Consider the following 16218-nt stretch of genomic DNA (forward strand, 5'->3'; position numbering starts at 1 on the left):
TAACAGAGCCAAGGTTCAAATGAGGAAGCTCTTTGCTGTGAGGCGACGGCGCCAACCACAACACCTCAGTGCAACCCAGATCCAAACCAGATTTTTGTGAATTATTGGGGACTGAGGTTATATTGTGTTTAGAGATTTTCTTTGGGAGACATTGTATTTATATTAAACAAAATTTGATGTATCACTGGGCCCCACATTAAATATTAGGCTCATAAATATGATACACATTTCACTTTTGGCTGCTTTGGAATCCTGTCTTCATGTAAAAAAAAACACTACTTACACCTACATTTTCTACTCAGGTTAATAAAAAAAAACTGATGAGTTTTACAATTTCATGGCTGGGTTACTCAAGCCAGTCCTGCTCCCTCTGGAGCTGCACACCCCCACTAATGCAGCCCCTTACCTTGTTCTAACAATGCAAGGAACACGCGTTGTACAAGCGCAGTGACAAGTGCAAATGTTGGGTCTTGGGCAGACGTGTGGGGGCGTCCCCAAACACATCTGTTATTTTGGTTAACGTGTTCAAGTGCTTTAGCACCTTGTGCAGTAAGAGGAAGCTAAAGCAGAATATTAACTGGTAGGAGCTGTGATCCATAAATTGATTTCTGGTCAGTCTGGTGTGACTGTTTGAAATAGCTGAGTCCTCACTGCCAAACATGATGACATTTCAACGAATTGACAGATGTCTGAAATCTCAGGAAGTTGTTGTCTGAATGGTGTAGAGAGAGAGAATCTGCAGCCAGAGGCAGATAAATTAGTTTTTTATTCACTCCAGAAAGCGGAATCTTTGTGAGGTGGGTGTCATATATATTTTGTGCAGTGGAGTGATTCATGTTTTGGAATTATAGATGATTTCATAATTTAGATATCTTCTGGATGGATCCACTTTCCAGAGTGCTTTTATGGAATTTAAGGAAGTTCTGTCTGGAAGAAAGTATTTGTTTTTATCCCGAAGTTGTACAATATGGTGAATATACCCTCTACCAAAGATGGAAGAAAAGCAGGGTTTGCAGTCGTCAGCACTTGCATACGCCTGGAAACTAATGTTTAAACAGTTTTCACAGATTTAAGGATATTTTGCAAATCACATTTTTTCTTTTTATCGCCCGAAGACGGACTCGTCATGGGAGAGTAAGCTAATACTGGAGGTTACACGGATCTACAGGAAGCAGCTTCTGTTTTTAAGCTAATAGGACATTTATAAAGGAGCGGAAGTAGAGAAATTTGGTGCCGACGGTGGCCAGTGGCTGCTCTGTTGAAAGCTAATTAACCCACTTATTAAAGGGGTGAAGGGACAATTTATTTACTACTGGCTTTTTTTTCACCTTAAAACTATCATTATTATGTTGGCCTTCACTACTGCTACAATCAAACTATAACCAGGGTTGCATTATTCCTCAACCCCAATTCTGTGTTAAATGTAAATAGAGTAGATTGCAAGGATTTTCAAATGTCAGGAACCCATATTTTATTCCCATTAGAACATAAACAACATTTCAGATGTTGTAGCATTTTACCATTTAATGGAAAATATTTGCTCACTTTGAATCTAATGGTTGTCCAACAATTAAACGTCAGATTTGTTCAGAGTGGTGAAGGTTGTGTGTGTGTGAGACAAAAATAAAAAAAAAACTGAGTGAAGATGCTCATCATCACAGAGTTAAATTCAATCCCATCCTCCTCCTTGCTGGTAAAAGTGAGTATATTCAATCTGTTTCTGTTTCACTTCAGATCTGTCATCTATCATGTGGAATTGAACATTTGAATTGACTTAGATTGACCAGAGCCAGCTGGTAATTAAAGGTTTTAATTATTTATTTATTTTCTGGCCAACATGGTGTATTGTTTTCATCTGTGAGATGAATCAGCTATTTGTAGGTTTGTGATTGTGTATCGTTATCACTTTCAAAAACATAAGTGAGGATGTAACAGAAGTTAAACAGGATTTTATCAATGTGGGGGAAAGATAAAGGAGAGAAAGATGATGATTAATGAAGAGAACAATTTATGCTTTCTATTTTGCTTTTGTTGGCAAAGATCGGCCAGTTTTGAAGATAGAAAGAGCGACGGTAGACTGATGTGGATCTCTGGTCTGTTTCCATCTGCTGCTTTTGCATTTGATGTAGTCAAACGAGTCGTATGATAGACGATATTGACAAACTTAAATGCCCTTATTGGATTGGGAAGTGGCCCCTGGGTGCTGTCCCAGCATTTTGGACAGACAGACCTCCAGACAAAAACCACATACTCATGTACAACATTACTTCTTTTTACTACCACAGCACTCTCGACAATTACCTTCCAGCTCTTTAAAGCACACACACAAAGACCATCTTTATGGCTGCAGCATTTCCACCATTCCAACTCTCTGTTGTTTTTTTTTTCTGTTTGCCTTACCTCCTTCACCCAGAGACCATTAAACTAGATCCCTTCTTAAGGCTTTAAAGCCTTTTTTGGCTAGCTTCTTCTCCAAAGCCCTGCCATGGCTCTTTTCATGTTTTAAAATCAAAGTCCATGAGAGGTTGAAGGGGGGAAGGAGGGGAAAACAAAGAGAAAGTTGGAACAGTTTTTTGTGTTTGTGGGTTGGAGACAAATCTTAGTTACAAACCCATATAGTCTTTTCACATACACTGAAACACACGCGTGCACAGGCTTCATCTGACACGGTACATGCCCTCCTGGATTGTTGTGCTCTGGTGGGAATTTTCTTTTTTTTTCTCCTCTGTCTCCTTTTTTACCTGCTGAGAGTTATCATAGATGTTTAACCTGTTCTTTTCTTTCGTCTGCTTACACACACACACTGGGAACAGAAATACTGGTATAAAAGACAGTCCAGTTCTGTTGTCTCTTGTGATTCCTTTGCCTCTCTTGCACACAGTTCTGATTTTAGTGGTGTTCGCTGTTTTGATTTTGTTGGTAGTCGACCTGAAAATGTTTTTCTTGATGGATTTTTTGGCAGAGGCCATGTTAAGGGAGCTCCAGCCAGCTCACTTCAACTGCCAGCTGCTCAGCTCAGGCTGGTCCTTAAGGTTATTTTTTTTAAATTTCAAACTAGAAAAGGCAACTCTACCGTGCTCTCCCACCTCCACCTGGCCCTGCAGATCAGGTTCCATATGCATCAGTGTGGGAGCACCGGCTCACCTTCGATTAATCTTTTCTGACTGCAGTGAGTGGTGATGGAGAATGTGGTGGGTCCAAACTCTTAAAACCTATGTGTCTTCAGACCCTTTCCTGTCAAGCTCTTGCATTCGTGGTGTTAAAAACCTTCAATACAAGGGAATGTGAGGATGTAAAATGATAATTTCATCCCCATGTTGAGCATATTTTGCTTCAATTATGCTCCAAAATCATAGCTTCTAAGGATGCTATTTGCAAGATAGAGGAGCATTTAGAAAGCATGTCTTCCTTTAAGACTGATGTCTTACCCTGCAGCTTTTTAGAAAATTATTTAAATCTGTACTGAAATTAAATAAACCCTTCTTTCCACCATGCTGCTGAATACATCTCAATCAAATTTCATAAAATTCACTTTGATGGTTTTTGTAAAATCATGTCTGTTATTGTCATTTAAATTTATGGACAAACTAGCACAAAAACATAAAGTACAGCCAAGACTGTTGGGAATATTATTATATCTGCAGCTATTCTTTTGAACTAAAGGATAAATGTTAACTTGGTGTTTCCTGAGGGCAGCATACTGTATGTGCATCCCAGATTTAATAGCAGGTTTAATCAATGGATCTAAAAACACATTAGGACACTTAGCTGGGGAACTGTTTACTATCCCGAGAAATGTTCATGATACTGCAACTTGTGGTTTTTTCTGACCACCTATTCACCGGGCATTCCTAAAAAATGGTGCATCTCCAACACTATGAGGAACACTGCAGGTCTTATGCCTTTCTTCATTGCTGAATTATAACCTCAATACTTAATTCCACTCCTCATCTTTGACTGTAGATCTTTTGCAGTCACACTTCTTTATGAACCATTTTGCACTTTGCAAGCACTTTGGCTGCTAACAGATAAGGTGAGAGACAAACCTTTGAGCTTCATAGGAGGTGTTTTACCCTGATAAGCCAGTCTGTGACTTGGTGAAAGATAAATGGACACCTTGTTCTTCCTTTTTGTGAATTCTCTCTCCCTTCTGTCTCCATGGGTTTTTCATCTTCCTCTGCCTCGACTCAGTAACCTTTAAAGTCGTCCGAGAGGGTGGAGTGGGCCAAACATACAGGAAGAAAGAGAGAGAGAGATAGGCAGCACCGCTGGGACAGAGGTGTGCTTAAATCTGAAGGTTTGTGGTGAAGTTAGGAAGGAAGAAACCAAAGGTATATGGGCAAATATAATGTAAAGAGAATAATCAGTACAGAGCTTGTTGGACTTCAGATGAGAGACAGGGAGAATGGCCTTGTGATCCATATTTTTGATCATTGTGCATGGCTGCAGCATACATTTAATGAAGGATGAAATTTTATATTTTCTTACTAAAAAAAACTACACTAAAGATTTTAGATTACATTTCATTTAAACAGTGGCATGATTAAAAGCATGGGAAAAACAATTAAGTGTTAAAAAATGGTTTTAATATATTAAAATCTATTTTATAATTCATTTAAATATAGATTTCAATTGCTAATATATAGCACTACTATGTGTCATTTAAATATTATATTTTAAATTTGTTCATGTACTCATTGTATGTAGGGCTTATATAAAAAAAATGCTGGGGACTTATCCTGCATTTGGAGTTCTACATGAGTTTAATCCAACTTAATGTTTGCACAAATTTACATTCCCTCCCTGTGATTATAAAACTAAACCACTGGCAGAGCTGATGAGGAACAGTGGGTAGTTCCTGCTTAGACTAAGGAGCTGACCAATCAGAGCAGGCCTGACTATTTGGAAAGGAAGGGTGACCTCCCTGGTTTTCTTTCCTAATTGTCCTACTTCTTTTTACAAGAAACACATATATATACTCAGGAAGTAAAACAGGTCTGAAGGAACTCATTAAAACTGATAAATTGCGTTTATTTTTCAAGTAAAACATTCAGGCTTTTTAATCCTTAAAAGTGGAAAATCTTATCATTCATATCGTTATTTGATCAGTTATACATCAGGTGTACAATTAAGCCCTGATATGCATTTATTCTCTTTCAAGAAGGTAAATAATTGTCTTCAGTGAATGAAAATGAGAAATTTTTCATTTAGCAATTCCATCAATCTTTTCTAATGTAACACTTTTTTTTTCTCTTGGTCTCATGCACTTTTCTCTTTCACTTATTTTTCTCAGTTTATTTCATATTTTGCCACTCATATTAGAAATAAAGACACACATATTTTATTGTAGATTTACAAACATGTTGGTCTTGTATCTCATAGCCGAAGTTGATGAGATAGACATAATGTCTACCTGCAACCATCACTGTTTAAAGTGCTTTTTGAATACTTTTTGAATTCACTTGTATTTTTGCCACACTTTCTTCTTGTGAATTTCTGAGAAAAATGTTAAATGTTTTTTTCAGCTAATTGCAGTTCAGGGGGTTCATTTCTTCCTTTGGCCACTCTTTTGTTGAAGTGTTCATATAGGCACAGATGAAGCCTACAGAGAGGACAAACATATTGTTGCGTTGCTGAGTGTGGTGAAGGAAGCTGCTATCAATGCCCGTATTGATGACTACAGTGGAAGCCGGTGGAAAAGTTCTGCTTTCTTATTGATCTCTGATCCATTATGAGCTGTTAGTAGATGGCAGAGTGAATGGTGGGGAATGGTCCAGCCATCATAAGCCGACGCCCACACAGCTTGGCAGACCCTTTTGGCTCTTTCTCAGTTGTCTTTGTCCTCCTCCTCTCCTTCTGTGATCCTCCTACTCTCCCTCCTTTCCTCTGTTGTTGAATAAGACAAAACATGCAGGCCCTGCTGTAAAGACAGAGCATACAGTCTAACGTTTGCTTTGAAAACTCTCCTGATGGAATTATTAATTCTTTTCTTACCGGAAAACGCAGGTTTAACCACTGGAAATGGTCCAATATTAAAAACATGTATTAAAGATGTGGTTTTTTTCCCCATTACCATCATATATTGATTCTGAAAATGTGAATGAATTAAACATGTTCAGCCTCAGTATGTTGAATGAATAAACAAATGGTAGCAGCAGAGTAGAAAGGTAGTTTTCTTACCTTGATACAATATTAAACACTTCTTCTGTTTTATTCTATTCTGCAGGTCACCGACCAGTCTGTGAAAGCGGTGGCAGAGAATTGCCCTGAGCTGCAGTTTGTTGGCTTCATGGGATGCCCTGTGACCTCTCAGGGAGTCATCCATCTTACTGCGGTGAGTGTCACACAGTTTTTTTCCTTTATCAGTCATTACTTACCTAAAGAACTCAAATTACTTCCTGTAGCTCCAGTTTAAAAATGAACTTTCTTTGTTTTTATGTATTTTGTGTTAATTACTTGTTTCAGTAAATGTCAACGGAACTTTAAGCAGAACCAAGTTTTTTTTTTGTTTTTTTTTAAATCTAATCCTGTTACTGTAGGCCAACTCTCCACATTGCTGTAGTCCATGCATTGTCTCCAGGGGGAAGATTTAACTTTTGGGAGAGTAAATTCAGGGTGGTGCTGTGTGTTTTATCTCAGACTTAGTTTTCAAGTCATTTTGTGTTAACTTTTAAATCTCATGAAAGCCTAATGAGATGAATCCTAATAATACGCTGCTGTTCTGACTACACCCTGCTGGTTGGATATTACCATGCTAATGAGCAGTGCTCCGTGCTTAAAGCCATTCCATGCAATATACCATAAACATGGACACACATGCACTCACACTGTGATTGCTTGAACTGATTCACCTGAAATTCACCAGGAAAAACCTCACCTTGTTTTTCTTCTCATTTATTCCCAACATGACACCCATGTAGAGTGCGTGTGCGGCTATGTGTGGGTTTATGTGTTATGTCAGCACCCATGTGTCCTTGTGTAATACAATTCGATTTGTGTTTGATATACTTGGGTGTACACTTGAGTGTGCACACACCTCTGTGGATCTGCATGCTCCCATTCCCCCTCAAATGCAATTACAGTTGTGTTAATAGGACTGAGGCACCCGATGCCGCTCTGCATTATTAGATTAAACAGCAGATTAATTTGTGCTCATAGTTTTGGCCCCCCCCTATCATCTCTGCAGCCTCCACTGACCTTGGCCATGGTGCTGTAGACAGACAGTAATGAAGCCAGCCAGTCATAACAGCATTAGCATAGGTGGAGGTGGACGCATACACACATGCCCACACTTAGTCTAGCATTCCTCATTATTATTTATAGTAATATTAACCAAGGAGAAGTTTTAAAAGTTCAGGTGAAGAAGTTCATATTTGTGGTAATATTTCTTTATTTTTGAAGATGCAGGTTGGGTTTTTTTTCTCCATTACTTTATGGAAGGTTAAAAGGTTTAAAGAGGTCGTATCATGCCTTTAGTTTTATCCCTTGTTTTGTTGGTCTCATATAGTTTTGTGTGTATGAGTGTTTTTTTTGTGTGAAATATTAATGTTTGTAGGGTTGACCTGTCCTGATTCACAGAGGACACCGTTGAACTGTCAACGTTGAACTCTTGTGCACTCCTAGCTTATTTTTCTTTACCCAACGGCTTTGCCATGAAATACATTTGCATAATGCCTTTGGCACACTTGAAAGATTCAACAGCTGTCTTGTAGTACCTCTTTTTTGGCCAATTGACTGACCAGCCACAGCTGAAAGGATTCTCCAGCAGGTGGGAGGTTCCTTAAAAAAATGCAGCTGAAATGTAGTTTTTCAGACAAATGGTGACAAGGTACTTCAGCGATATGCTGAATAAGAAAAGGAATATATTTTCTAACATGAAACTGTGTAAAGCTAATCAAGATAGAGCTACAAAATAAAAATTGTTGTCCTGTTCATGTAGCTTACCCCTGTGGCATAAGTAGGGAGTAACTTCCTGCTGCTGTACCATGATGGCTTACAAACACTGATCATTTTGACACTGAAAACAGCAGTTTTTTTTTTATTATTATTATTATTTTTTTTGGCTTTTTTTTTATGTATTTTTTTTTTTATCCCAATTTTCCAAAGGTTTTAGGATACTGTGTAAAATGTAAATAAAAGCACATCTCAAAACCCAACATTTTAATTACAGTAGACTATAGAAAGTATATCCAGCATTAAAAATGTCATATTAACTTTAATTTAAGTTTTCTCAGTGTTTAATATCTTTAATAGCAAAAAATCGAAAATGTTAGAACAGGGACATGTTAACCACTGCGTAACATTCACTCCTTTTTTTCTCTTCTAAAATAACACCTTTTAATGCCCGATCATGTTACTGACATGTTGCCAATTAACCTGATTATAGTTGAAACATGTTCCTCCAGATGTCTCTCTTTGGTACTGCTTACTTATCTGGCCTTTTGATTCCCTTTTCCTCATCTTTTTGGAGGCGTGTTGCTACCATCAATTCAAGATGAGCAAATATTTGTGATGAAATAGTAAATAGAAAAAAAATCTCTTTCAATATTTGTTGTTTTCGCCGTTTTATTGTACGTAAAATGTCAGTTAATGAGACTGCATCCCGTTTTTCATCACATTTTACACTGCATCCCAGCTTTTCTGAAATTTGGCTTGCACAACCAGACCTGACTATATAATGGATCAAAATATTTGTGTTTTGTATTTATGTCAACACTAAAGTCCTCTTGCCTAGTAACTGCTGAGATTGGATCCAGCTCCCCAAAAACCCTGAATTAGAATAAGCTGGATGGATGGATGGATGGATGAATAAAAGAACACTAGAATAACATATTGAAATACATATTGAAATTACTAAACTCATTAGTATCCCTCTGTCACTAATGGCCTGAATTTGGATAAATTTATCTTCCACCGATTTAGTTTTAATATGCTGATTTTTCTTGTTTGAATTCAGATTACAAAATATTTTCATTTTTCAAATTATCTGACGAAATAACTGATGGGGGTGGGGGTGACGGCTCATAGTCTGACTCAGTAAAAGAACTAGAGAAAAAACACCTTTTTTTGTTTGGTTAGTTTATGTTGTTATCATACAGATGCAGTCTAAGTGCGAGATTCAAATTTCAGTTGTCTCTTTGTTCTTTTCATTTCCATCATCATCATTTTGTGTCATCCATCTCTTTCTGTTCCTCTCCGATTACCTCAGCCTCTCTCTGCCGCCTCCTCTCTCAATCTCCCTATAATCTCTGACAGTAATTATCTCGTTTAGGAGTTGATTCCTCCTCTCATTGATTCCCACTTGGTCCCATCCATCCTCGATTAAAAATCATATTCTTGCTTTTAGAATCGTTGCATTTCAGATGACTCCATGGACCTGCATGTGATTCTAGGACTGCAGTGCTCCTCTCTTGTTTGATTATTGCATGCTCCCTCCCTCTTCTTTTCTTCCTTGGTCACACGCTCTTTAATAATCTTCCCAGCCCACTCGCTTTCTGCTCGACAGTGAACAGAAAAAAAGATGAGAAAATCCATTACTTTTATTAAGTTCTATCATATAACACCCTCATTTCTTTTTTATACTGACTTCTCACAAATCAGGATATGAGGGGATCGATTCAAATTGGATTGTCTAAATTAAGATGGCAGAAATTGGCCATCTGTGGTGACAAGTTCAATTCAGATGATCAGTAGAGTTACTGTAAAGCTGTGGAATGAATGCTCCGCTGATGGTTTTGCAGTGTTTCACTCCTACAGAAGCTGCTCTGCTCTTCTGTGATGTGCAACATGGCTCAATATTTGTAGCCTGGCTACATCTGATAAATCAACTTGTTAATGACTAAAAGTCAAATTTAAGATTTCTTCCTGGCTCGGAGTATGAAGCCAGCTAATTGAAAACAAACTTTCTAACACTCTTCTTGCTGGTTGTAAGTTTAACTCGACATGGAACTTCAAACGTCAGAAGAAAAACTGATGATTTCAAGAGCAAATGTGTGTTTGATGTGGGCTTGTGTTTCTGGGCCGGGGATTTACTGTAAATTTTTATTTATGGTCGGTTTTTAGATTGAAGCTCTACTTTGGCCCTTAGCTCTTGACATAAATAATTGTTTTATTGATGAGGCTTGTCACATCCCAAGGCTGTGTAATGGATACAAAACATCTTGAGAGGGAGGCTTTGTGGGTGTCCCAGAGCCTTTAGTGATTTGGAGCTTGGCCTCGGCAGCTAAATTGAAGACACACTCTCTCACTCTCTCTGTCTCTCTCTCTCTCTCTGTATATATATATATATATATATATATGTGTAGTATCTAAGTAATTAGAGGCTTTTTAGTTAATCGATCTTGGTTAATCACATTTTAATATTTGCCCCCAAATGCTATTTTTTCTTTTATTTAAATGAATGAATAAATAATTTTAGTGGATGACTTACTCAAATAATAGACATAGACATGAATATTGTAAACAGAAGCTCTAGTAACGTCTGGGAAAATGCATTTAATTGCATTTCAATTAAACAGTAGAAAAAGAAATGGAAAATATTCCTGGCCAAAATGATGAGCAGACCTAAAGTAAAAATGCCATTTTAAGTACTATAACTGTTCTCTGATTAAGACTCCACAACATATTTCAGTCCTTTTAACTTTAAAATGCAGAGGTGATCATCTGCTGCTCTGGCTGCAGCTGTGAGCGCTTTTGCACGGTGGAGGGGCCTGGAGCATCACCCGCTGCTCATTGAGAAGATATAAATGATACATGCTTTCACATGAGTTTCCAAAAGTCCCCAATAACACCAGAAAAAGTTGCTAGATTTGTGGCTAGTCGATTTCTTTTAAATCCGCTAGAGGGGTCTGAAAACTTGTCAAATTTAGCGCCAAATTTGCTAAGTTGTTAGCCGAGCTCTGGCGTGTGCACCAGTCTAATCAGTGTAACGGGAACTTGTGCAATGACGAACGGTCCACATTGTTTGGAATTCAAACATATATGTGTGTGTTTGGATTTGTCCATGATTTGTCATTGTCCTTATTCAGTTTCCAGGGTTCACCCTTTAGCCAAGTCTTGTGACAAGCCACAAAGGTGGAAGTACAACAGGTTTTAAAAGGGTTGAATACTCCACTCAGGCCACATAAGTTTAGCTCCTGCTCTTCAGATGTTTGTGTTACTTTGAGTGAATGTAGTTATGTGTATTTCAGAAGTGAATATATACAGTAAGCTCTGTGCTTTTCATCTGCTTCTCAAACAGATAAGGAAGACCAGCAGAGCCAACATGTTACTGTTTTAACAGCATTGCTACCTGTTTGCTTCTCTTTCTGCATCCAAAGTTTTTCTGCTCCTGCTCTATTTTCCATCTCTTTTGACTCTCACTGATGCAGTTTATGCTTTTTGTCTTTCCTCCTTTTAACAAACGTACACCCTCTCCCCTCTGTCTCTCCATCTTCCTGTCAACTGCTCCGTTCTTCTGGTAGTGATTAAGTCCAAGGTCGGCTCTATCAGAGAGGCAGTGTTCAAGAGCAGCTCTTGGTGCCAGAGAGTCTTCATTCCTCCAGCTTTAGATGTCCCACTGATGGCTTCCCTTCCCTTGTCAAGCCTACCCACAATGCCCCTCCTCGTACATCAGCCTATCACTGCCCTTCGACACTCTGGGCCTCAAAAGGACTTTTTTTTGTGTGCGAAAGTTCCCACCCTTGGGAGAAAGGCCAGAGACATAACAAATGAAGAGACAGTTGAAGAATGTGTCAGAGATGAAAAGAGGTACATTTGGAGACTATAATAGCTATGTGTTGTCTCTCTGATGTGCAGAACTTGGATGTTTCTGGTCTTCATTTTGGGTCTTGTATATTAATTCAGCCGGGCTGCTCCAGTGGTTTTGTTGTTCTCCTTGCGAGAAAGTTAGGACCTTTTATAAAGGCTCTCTGAATTTGACTGAATTAAACCGTGGGTTATAAGCAAATAAAACAGTCTGGTTTATGACAAGGAAACTGTTTAATTTCAAAACCAGAAATTCTCCTGGTGGCTTAGTGGAGCAGAATTTACAGTATTTGCTACAGGACATTTCTCTTTTTCTTTTCTTCTTGAGTCCTCATGAGCAGAATGTTAAAAAAAAAAGAAGAAATGGGGAAAAACACAAACGTCTTCACCCACTGTCACCTTCACACCCTCCACTCCAATACTCCCACCCCACGTAGGGTGACTGGTGTCTGGCTTAGCTGTAGTCTGCTGGTCCCTTATCTCATCCCCCTGACTGGAGCACAGAAAATACATAATCACAGTGCCCTGTGTCAAACTGATAACCCCCAACACAAACCAAGAAGTGTGCGTATGAATGTGTTTGTGCTCATATGTGTGTGTACCTTATCCTATGTACAAATGTGTGTTGTGTCTTAGAGGTGGTAGAGAGGATAAAGGAGAGAGGAGGAGGTGGAGGGGATTTGGAAGAAGAAAGGTAATGGGGTTGCGGGGGTCGCAGAATAAGTTGAAATTGTAATAATAATTTTCTTGACTGCTGTATGGAGGAGATTGGTGGACTTATGAATATAATGAGCAGAGGAGAGCCTAAGGATGATGTGTGTCTCATGCAAGAGTAATTGAAGAATAATTCATTTGGCTGTGAGACTTTTAACAAAGAGACAGACAGAGATAGAGAGGGTTCTTTTGACCTCTGGAGGGAGGGGATATCATGTCTCATTACTGGCCCAACTAGTGTCACAGTGCTGTGACTGTCATCCAGAGCTGCCACAGCAGTTTGTGCGCTCCTATATGGACAAAAACCAACTCTATCTACGTCCTTGAGCCTTTTCTCACTACTGAGTTTGTTATCAAGACCAGCACATGCAGGATTAGTGATTGAAAGAAAGTAACACAAAGAGAAAAAAGGGGGTAGAAGAGGGGAAATAAGTGATAGACAGTAGATGGGCACAGGGGAGATAAAAGAGAGGCGTTAAACATACACGTACACGCATGCACGCACACACAAGGATCAGCTCACTGGTCCATGACTGATGTCTACAATGTATTTGCAACATCAGATCCACTGTTGTTTCATTTCTGGCCTCAGTCTGGTTTCAAATATTCATATCACTCTGTCTGCTCAGGCCTCTATTTGCTTGAATGTGAGCATCTCGAGAGGAGGGGTGTGTAAGATTTGGACTTGCCGGGGAGGGATTGTCTCGACACAGATTTCTCCTGTCTGACTCAACTGTCTGGGAGCTTCAATATTTGTGTGTGTGTGGGGACTTGCATGAGTGCGCACTTGTACTCATCTAGTGACACCTCTGCCATCTATCCCTCCTCTTTGCCCCTGCCTCATACTGTCTCTCACACAGTCCTCCAACACAGACGGACAACCAAGCAAACACCTCAAAGACACCTTGTGACTTTGACTTCTTGCTCAGGACTTTGAATATACTTCAAAGTGACTGGCTAAACTCCTGCTCAGCTGCTTGAAAGCATTTGAACCCATTTTTGCTCATCTTTGCTAAATCTTTGGTCTGAAAATTTAAAGCCTGTTAGTTTTACTAAAAGCCTGCTTTCTGTAAACATCTCCCAGAGTAGAAAGAATTTTTTTTTCACTGACCATTGAAGTGGGTCTAAATTTACTACAGCAATAAATCTTCACTCATCCACATCTTCAATCAGCCTCTCATCTTTTCCAAATCCAGCGTGTTTGCTATTAGTGAATAAAACAATACTTGCTCTGTCCGTGCTTTTTAAATGTCATCTAGTTGCTTCTGTGCTGGGGACATTGACACTGATGGGCAGCAACAGCTATGAACTCATGCTGTTTTCTGCCAGAACTCGAACCCATGACCTCATATCCAGCACATGTAGTCCACCAAGCTCTAGCTTCCTGATTGGCACCGTAATGCTTGATGTTGTGTATTATATGGAGCAGTGGTTCTCAAACTTTTTGAGCCATTACCCCCAAGAATACTCGACTCGACCCCCACTGCCACACGACGACTTGGTGATTAATTGTGTGATATATCAAATGCAGCCATCCTCTAAATGTGAGGCTGGAAAACTTTCAGAATCTTCATAAATAAGAAGGAAAAAGTGGTTTTAGTGGTACACCGCTGTGACAAGGGACTTACATGACCAAAATCAGCTCACTTTTGCAGACTTTTAATATGGCATGTTTACCTGACCCCCAGTTTGAGAACCACTTTAATAGAGTAATATCAGAGGTAGTTATGTCTCCATAGTATGGCAAGGCACACATAGCTACTTCAACCTTTTCAGATAATGCAGACTGGCCTGTGCTTGGCAGTCATATTGTATGTATACACACACACACACACACACACACACACACACACACACACACACACACACACACACACACACACACACACACACACACACACACACACACACAAACCCAATTTCCTAAACAGTTATTTCTGTTACTATTACTGTCATATCTGTGAGGATTTGTTAGTTAATTCTGACAAAGATTTTTTAATTGATATTAAAATATGTATTTGAAAAGGGGGAAAAAAAAGTGGGGATATAAAAAAAGGCATTCAGTTTTATTTAAAATGTAGTCATTATATTGAATGGCCAGAAAGTTTAAAACTTTTTAATGATTGATTCTTGTCAGTGAAGTGTAACTTTATCCGTAGTACTGTTGTTGGATAGTAAATTTTATTTACAGTGCATCAGCCCTTTATACACTAATCATATGTATTAAATCTCTAAAATCAGTTTGAAACATTACATTTAATAATAGGTTTAAAATTCACGTATCCAAATAAAAAATAAAATGTATGTGGGAGCATACAGTAAAATGATGAAATGGAAAGGCTCAAGTTTGATTTAATTTATTTTTACCTATTAATATTTGAAGTGCATATCAGTAGACAGTTTTTAATGTGCATGTGAACATGTGTGCATGTAATATTCATATAATTATACCCACTGTTCACTTTAGTTTCTGGGCTGTGTGTGTGTGTGTGTGTGTGTTTTTATGGGTTGGATACATCGGCCATAGAGCAGCTGGATTTTTGCAGGTTTCACCGTTTTTATGAACGGCATGAATAATTACCCCGCTGTAGCTGCCAGCTCAGTAGAGAGGAGACAAACTCTGCCTGGTTACAGACTTCAGCCAGCTAGGAGAAAAACCTGTCCAAATCCTCTCTCTTTCTCTCAGTTCGCTTTCTCTGTTTCTCCCTCACTTTTCCCTCATCATTCTGTTTCACTTCCCCCCTCTGTTAGCGCTCATAAATTTAATGTTTTCCTTTATATTTATTCAAGTTTATTGTGGGACTGCTGTATGCAGCTATCCACGTTATGAGAGAAAGTGATGAAATGAGGATGTATTTAAACCAAAATGATTTCCGTGACCTGTCACATTTTGGAAGTAATTACTGAGAGGTTGCTATTTGTGTGACATTTTTAATTTCAGAGATTTTTCTGGCAGATGCTTGCTGAGTTGTGGGATTTATTTTCTTGCCGTGTTTTTTTTAAAAGATGGATTAACAAAGTTAGGGTCTCAGTCGTGACTGTGTCTCTACCCTTTCATGCAGACATCTCTAAATTTTAGGGGTTTTCCCCCCAACCTAGCTACACACTCAGCCAATCAAAACTCTCTCTGGTTGGCCTGATTTCCCATTGGTTATCTTCATCAATGAAACTCTCCCTATTGGTTGTAGTAGAAATTCTTTTTTAGTAGAGATAAGCAGTCTTGAAGATTTGGAGAACAAATACGACTTTTGATGTGGAGGCTTTGGAAATTTACTCCAGGCTTATTAATCATAAATATTGGGGGAGGGGGGGTGTAAGGATGTTGTTTATCTTTGTGTATGAGTAAAGATTTTGACAGTGTGACTGCATGTCTGTGGCTGTGAATATATGTTGTGTGGATCATTTAACCAATAAATCCAGATGTGAATCATGCATTGCTTTTCTTTTGTAAAACCAATTTTGCACACAAGCAAAATCACTTAAGATTGTTTTCCATTGATTTTCCTTGATTTGGTCAGTTTTTAACTCCAACTCTAATTAATTATAACCCAAAACTTAAACCACGTACTATGGGAACTTGCTTTTTTTTATCTGTTTAAGGAGTGGCTCTCAACAATGTCAGTGTGTAAACACACTATTGAGCTCAACAAAATGAGTAATAAACGCAAACACACATGCATGCACACCAGGATCAGCCTCCATCTGAATGAATAATTTAACACTTCGATCCAGTGCTGGCCACAGGGACACGTTAGTTTG

The 16218-nt window shown here is 38.7% G+C and overlaps 1 protein-coding gene across 1 annotated transcript in view; it reads left to right on the forward strand.

Moving 5' to 3' along the window:
• Window positions 1-16218, forward strand: part of fbxl17 (F-box and leucine-rich repeat protein 17) — a 226486-nt gene that overhangs the window by 64779 nt on the left and 145489 nt on the right. The window contains exon 7 of the mRNA XM_041999457.1: window positions 6227-6334. Within this exon, the coding sequence (XP_041855391.1) occupies window positions 6227-6334 (108 nt within the window). The remainder of the gene's footprint in view (window positions 1-6226; window positions 6335-16218) is intronic.

Source organism: Melanotaenia boesemani, chromosome 11, assembly GCF_017639745.1.
Source record: "Melanotaenia boesemani isolate fMelBoe1 chromosome 11, fMelBoe1.pri, whole genome shotgun sequence".
NCBI lineage: Eukaryota > Metazoa > Chordata > Actinopteri > Atheriniformes > Melanotaeniidae > Melanotaenia > Melanotaenia boesemani.